Source organism: Gadus chalcogrammus, chromosome 9 (genome assembly GCF_026213295.1).
Source record: "Gadus chalcogrammus isolate NIFS_2021 chromosome 9, NIFS_Gcha_1.0, whole genome shotgun sequence".
Taxonomy (NCBI): domain Eukaryota; kingdom Metazoa; phylum Chordata; class Actinopteri; order Gadiformes; family Gadidae; genus Gadus; species Gadus chalcogrammus.
The window spans coordinates 21,296,922-21,303,573 of NC_079420.1; the positions used below are offsets into that span (position 1 = coordinate 21,296,922).

Genomic DNA, 6,652 nt, shown 5'->3' on the forward strand with positions numbered 1-6,652 from the left:
TGAAGTGGGCGTGGGCTGGGCAGAGTGGAGGAGGAGGCACTGGAAGCCACATCCCGGTCTGCAGAGTGTGCACCCCTGATGGTATTTAACAACCACACCCAGTTCACCGAGGAACCAGGACTGTACAGCTGCTTCACTTCTCTAGTCGGGACAAAACACAGGTAAGCTCCCATTCATGATAACCTACGTAATGAATGGCAGCTCAAACTGATTGAAATAGTTCACATGACAGATGGGGGTTGTGTGTGTGTTGCATGTTTGAGAGCCTGTGTTGTATATTACTGTTGAGATTACAGTTGGGTACGTTGAATCTTGAGTGAGGTGACCCCTGTGTGTCTGGTCTATTACAGTTGCTGGATACGTCAAATGTTATGTGTGGTGACCCCACACCCCTGTATTATCTTCAAGGTCCTGCTCTTGTACTTTTAGAAGGCTGTCTAATACAGTTTTGTCCAAGCCGCAGTAGGGCTTCTTCTTGGCGTTTCCAGAGGAACCCCCGTTTGTTGGAGACTAATGATACCATCTGGGGGCCTTTAGTGTTCCTAGGGTTGGCCTCTGATCCCTCCCAGCTCAGGAACAGTAAATAGTCTGACGTGATGATTGAGTATTCTGTTGTAATCCCACTGCTGGGTTCCTGCAAGTAGAGCAGTCGAAGAAAGTGGTCCTTGTGATCGGATGGCAGCAGCCTCATGACTCACTCTCTCCCTGCCTGAACTCGGGGTTAACTTGATTTATTTTTCCAAGTGCTTCAGGGGCTCTGAGGCAATGTGACATGTTCAGCACAACGGGGAAACCAGCTCTGAAAAGCTCAGCTGGAACAGTTCTATATTGCATATAGATGTAACTTCATGGGCTGCATGTGATGATTCACCAAAATAAGATTGGAGTTCATAACTGACTTTTTTTTTCTCCAGGACTATCAAAATGGCGATGGTATCAGAGTTTCTGGGTCAGCTGTCCCTGAACGCAGCGGTAATGGCACATAGAAATGCAGTAGCCTGTATATATCTGTCTCCACAACAATGAAACTTAAAAACAACACTTCCTGCTCAGCTTCAACCACACACTCACAGCACTATTTTTGAACCAAGTTATTATTTGATTATTATTTTATTATAAGGACTTGCTTTGCCTACCTTCAGACCGTGGACCCCACCTACCCCGCCCTGGTCCCCTTCAAGGACTTTGACCCGGGCACGGACGCAGCCAGGATAGAGACCGCCATCAAGACCAAGGGTAGGGGCTCTTGGCTGGGGGATAATTGCATTCCGGCACATGTTTACTTTCAAAGCGTTGGATTGTTGCAGTATTAGGAATATCTCAAAGCCAGACCCACTCCATCACACCTGCTTCCTTGTACTACTGTTATCACAAGAAAGAACCACCGTTCGTGCCAATGTTATGCCGACATAACAGTGGTACCGTTACGTTATGTTAGCATGAGTCTTTTCTAACGACCTCTCCTCTTCTTGGCGCTATAGGAGTGGATGAGAGCACCATCATCGACATTCTGACCAAGAGAACCTACTCCCAGAGGAGAGAGATTGCCTTCGCCTATGAGAAGAGAGCCAAGAAGGTAGAGCACAAGAGGACCTAGGCGTTAGACCTGCCTCGTTCAATTCACATAGATATCTGTTGTCCTTAATCACATTGGGCTATCTCTCTCTCTACTAGGGGTGTAACGGTACACGTATTTGTACCGAACCGTCACGGTACAGGCACTTCGGTGCGGTTACAGAGGTGTACCGCGGTTCGTAAATGTGGCGTACATAGCGTTAATATGGTGAATGTAAAGGCTTGTTTTGCAATACGGAATTTAAAACTTGAAGTCTGAGTTCCACCCGGACCGTTTAGCCAAAGTAATGTAGCGACCCTGGGACAGTTAAATAGTTTGTGTGTTATGTGTTGCATTATATTTCGTTGTCCGTTATGCCAGTTGTTCTATGTGCATGTATTGTAATGTTCTTCTTGTCAATCAGCGTGAGGGCGAATCATTAGGTCAGCTGGGGGAGGGTTTTGGAAGAACAGGAGGGTGGGGGCCTGCACGCGAGTGAGACCGTGTTGGGGGTTGCCGGGGTAACCGGCGTTTGTTTTGGGTAGGTTTTCTGCCGTTGGTTATGACGTTACGGCTTTCAGTGACCTGGTTTTGGTTCATTAAAACTACCTTCAACTACTAATGACTCGACATCATTATGTCACCGGCGTGGTCACTACATTGGTGTCAGAAGTGAAACTATTATTTATTTATTTTTCTCGGTCCTGCTGTGCTCGGCGAGTCGGCTACTCCGACTCCGTAATCCCTTCAGAAGCTCTCAGTCGGGATGTCGGATACGCAATGCAATTGGCCGCCCGATCTATCTTATACAGTGTATGTTACAAACCATTTAAGCAGTGTTGTAAATACACTTCCAAAGCTTTTCAAATCTTATTTGGTGTTTTATTGGTCCTGGTGCAAAGTAAACAATGTACAAAGTAATTAAGGTACAAAGTCAAACCGAAGAAGTGATTCAGGAAATGATTTTGTTAGGGGACCAATCACAGCCCTTGCCGTCTCCGTTGCGTCGACCAATAGGTCCATGGTTTCGACGCATAGTTAAAAATATTGGATGTGCACGTAAGCTACGGAGAGGGTCTCCGAAAGGCTGTCCGGCTATGGATAGGGCTCCCTGTGTCTACTTACAGCACTTTAACATGCACACGCATTTGAAAAGGCGCCATCCAGGTGTTACTATCACCGTTGCTGTGAAAAAAAAAAACGAGCTGTACAAACCCAGCTCACTGGGAATTCAGAAACGGAAATGCCATAACAAAGTTTATTGGTGTTTTCAGTGCTGCTTTTTTTTTATTTATTTTTTTCCTTAACTATTAACCGTACCGTATCGTACCGTACCGTGACTTAAAAACCGAGGTACGTACCGAACCGTGACTTTTGTGTACCGTTACACCCCTACTCTCTACCTCTTATGTTATGACACTCCCCTTACACTAACAACCACAAACAGAAAAGGAAAACTCCCTTAATTATCAAGGAGGAAGCCTCAAGAAGAAAAAAAAAAAAAGGGGAACCCCTCCATCTAGATTAGGGATGCAATGTGTCTTTCCCTAGAAGTCTCTCCCAAGAAGTGATAATGATAATGTCTGTCTGGGATTGATTTGGTATGGTTCAGAAAAACACAAAGTTACAAATGACCTCATGGGTGTCTGTTGTTTCTATTTTAAGGAGATGATCCCTGCGTTGAAAGATGCTCTTTCTGGCTCTTTGGAGTCTGTGATCCTGGGTCTGATGAAGAGCACAGCGCAGTATGATGCCAGCGTGATCAAAGGCTCCATTAAGGTAAACGCACACTCGGTGTTACACCGCCCTCTAGTGGTTTGGGAGGCATTAACATTTTGACTGTTTGAGATTCGATCATTTCGGCTCCAGAATTCCTGCTGTTTTAGCGGAACTTCTGGGGAGGGACGGTACAGTCTGAGCCGGAAACCAGAAACGACAAGGGGCGTGGTTAAGCCTTGTTTCCGGTTTTGTTGGAGGATATGGATAAATGTCTTCTGCTTTCTGTATCCTTAAACATGAAAGAAAACAGTATCCTACAGAGTTTCACATATGTTAAGAATGGCTTATGTGAACATTAATCAATTATTAATGTAAAATATGTGGTTGTTTTCTTCAGGGCTTAGGAACTGACGAGGAGACACTCATTGAGATTGTGTGTTCCCGTAGCAAAGCAGAGATGCTGGAGATCAAGAGAGTGTACAAGGAGTGTAAGTACTACCACCATTCTTCAAGTAGGGATTCACTAGAATCCTTGGAACACACACACACACACACACACACACACACACACACACACACACACACACACACACACACACACACACACACACACACACACACACACTCCGCTCTGCTTAACCAACAGTCCCATATCCCTTCACAGTTCAACTCTTGTTCTCCTTCTGAATTTGAAGTCCCTCACACACGCGTTAACATCTTCTGAACCCTGCTCTGTACAGTGTTCAAGAAGGACCTGGACAAGGACGTGGCCGGGGACACGTCTGGAAACTTCGCCAAGCTGCTCCTGGCCCTCGTGCAGGTAAGGAGGTGCGCTGGGACCCCTGGTGGGGCCCCCGGTAGGACCTGACGGCTCACAGTCCCCTGTCAGGCAGCTAAACCGGACGCTCCCTTCTCTCTCGTGTGTTGAGCAGGGCCAGAGGGCGGACCCGTCCAGCATCGTGGACTACCAGAAGATAGACGACGACGCCAGGGTGAGTTCAGCTGGATCTGAGAACATGAACGCCTGAAACGAATCCGCTTCAAGAAACGTTTGAAGTGTCCCACCATTTTCAGGGTTATTTTTTGATGTGCTACAGAATTGTCAATATTGATGTCTATGTCACTAAATGAGTCTGTAAAACGGTCCTTTTATCCATCTCAATGAAACGGTGTGTGCAGGCTCTCTACGAAGCCGGGGTGAAGAGAAAAGGAACGGATGTAGCTTGCTGGATATCCATCCTCTCTGAGAGGAGTGCGCCCCATCTACAGAAAGGTATGCTACTCCTCTTCTCTTGTGTTGGTCTTGTGTCCGTGTTTTTAACCGGAGCGACACTTCAGTTAAATATATGATGCAAAAGCTGTTTCCTTAGTAAAAGTCTGAGGTAAAATGAATAGATCACCATAGCTCAGTGTGTGTGTGTGTGTGTGTGTGTGTGTGTGTGTGTGTGTGTGTGTGTGTTTGTGTTTGTGTGTGTGTGTTTCAGTGTTCCAGAAGTACAAGAGCTACAGCCCATACGACATGCAGGAGAGCATCCGTAAGGAGGTCAAAGGTGACCTGGAGAAGTCCTTCCTTACGCTAGGTGTGCCAACCTCGCCTACCACAGCTGCCAAAACATGTTCTGGAATATCTCAATGGATCATACTTGGGCTTCTTGCTGCATGTTTTGTGTTTTTTTTCAGTGTTGAACCACCATTACGTCTTTGTGTAACTGTTGTCTGCTGTTTCTATTGTAGTGGACTGCCTGGAAAACAAGCAGCTGTACTTTGCCAGCAGACTCAACGACGCCATGAAGGTAAATACTGTTCTCCCCCCTCCCTCCCTGTAGTGCTTTATTTAAGCCCCACACTTTTTGGGAAAGGATTATATGTAAATCTAAAAACGAGATAAATGTACGTTCCTGCAGGAACTGAGCAGAATGTGCTTTGTCCGATGTAAGCTCCGTGCTCTTCTGATCCCCTCTCTCCCCCCCCCCCCCTCTCAGAGCAAAGGGGCGAAGGAGAAGGTTCTGACCCGGATCATGGTGTCGCGTTGTGAGGTGGACCTCAGGAAGATCCGTGGGGAATACAAGACCCAATACGGAGAGTCTCTGCACAAGACCATTTTCGTGAGTATGAACAACAATCCACCAAGTGTTTCCAGACCACCATACACGCTTAAGAGTCCATTCTTTTTATGGTTTGGTTTTGATCCGACGTCCTTCTTTTGTCGTCTGTGCAGGAACACACCAAGGGGGACTACCAGAGGGCCCTGCTCAGCCTGTGTGGAGGAGATGATTAGAAGAGTCACTTCGCAAACTGGATCACTTATATCATACTGGAAGAAATTAATGCTTTTTTTTTTTTCATCAAAGTGAACATTACAAGTGGCACTTTTACATTCCAAGTTGCAGTTAGAGTTGTTTTGTGATGACTTTTCAAGATGAAGAATGCAGCTTATATTTGAAATCGACCTCAATTGAAATACTGCTTTTTTCCATGGTCCATGTCCTTTGGTTTACAACGCACGCAGACAGCCACTAGAGGGCGCTACAGGTGTTCGGTAGGTCTTTGTGTGGAGCGCGTCTGTTCATCATCCTGCTTCATGCTGTGAGCGCTAGTCCGCTGCTCTTCATTTATAATAAAAAATGAAATACGAATTTAAGAGTCAGGTTGTCATTCAATTGATAATTATATAGCTGCATTTATATAATATGTACAATAATTTACACAAGGCAGATATATAATTTTTGGAAATATAACAAATTCTTAAAAATCTTAAATCGTCTACTCTACAACCTATTAATTCGGTGAATGCATTAGCATTTCTTACATATTTCAGAGTATCATGTGTTCTTTATAACAACAGCCTTATAGGCCTTATGGTGCTTAAAAATAATCTTCATAATCCTAACCTATGTCTTTCTCAGTTCTTCAGGTGCGAGGTGGTATGATGAGTTAATCATTAGTGTGTTTTTCTGTGTTTGTTTTGCGCTAATATTTTAATTTAAAAAATATATTTTACCTTCGGCAAAGAAGATTTGCATACCAGGCTACTAAACAAGCGTAGTGTGGTTCTGCTGTTTAGTTTGTTGTCTCTCAGGGTGAAACAGATCCGCCAGTGTTGACAAGACATTCCTACTCATAAGCAAAACCAGGCCCCCAGAACACAAGGAGGACCTTCTGAACCAGCCGGGGAGGAATCTGATAACTAACGGAGGAGGAGGAGGTTAGACGTCAAATAAATGATCAAATAACGCCGTCACACCTCGATCATTCACGTGACAGAAAGATAACACAATTATAACCAATCAACCCCAAAAGCAGCTAAACTCCTTGTCAAAATATTTTGACAAGCTGTTGGATTTACAACACTTTGTAATAATATTGATGACAAAATGA

The 6,652-nt window shown here is 44.9% G+C and overlaps 1 protein-coding gene across 1 annotated transcript; it reads left to right on the forward strand.

The window, feature by feature from the left end:
• Window positions 1-42: 42 nt before the first annotated feature.
• Window positions 43-5,933, forward strand: LOC130389520 (annexin A2-like). The gene is made up of 13 exons (XM_056599346.1): window positions 43-161; window positions 915-972; window positions 1,143-1,236; window positions 1,482-1,576; window positions 3,221-3,334; window positions 3,672-3,762; window positions 4,015-4,094; window positions 4,207-4,266; window positions 4,454-4,547; window positions 4,759-4,854; window positions 5,009-5,067; window positions 5,257-5,379; window positions 5,493-5,933. The coding sequence occupies exons 1-13, from the start codon at window positions 79-81 to the stop codon at window positions 5,550-5,552; spliced, it is 1,107 nt and encodes a 368-aa protein (XP_056455321.1). The 5' UTR covers window positions 43-78; the 3' UTR covers window positions 5,553-5,933.
• The last annotated feature ends 719 nt before the right edge of the window (window positions 5,934-6,652 follow it).

Coding starts and splice junctions, on each gene's coding strand:
- LOC130389520 (XM_056599346.1), top strand. CDS start 79: ATGGTATTTAACAACCACACCCAGTTCACCGAGGAACCAGGACTGTAC. Junction 973..1,142: donor AGCTGTCCCTGAACGCAGCG/GTAATGGCACAT, acceptor GCCTACCTTCAG/ACCGTGGACCCCACCTACCC. Junction 1,577..3,220: donor ATGAGAAGAGAGCCAAGAAG/GTAGAGCACAAG, acceptor TTCTATTTTAAG/GAGATGATCCCTGCGTTGAA.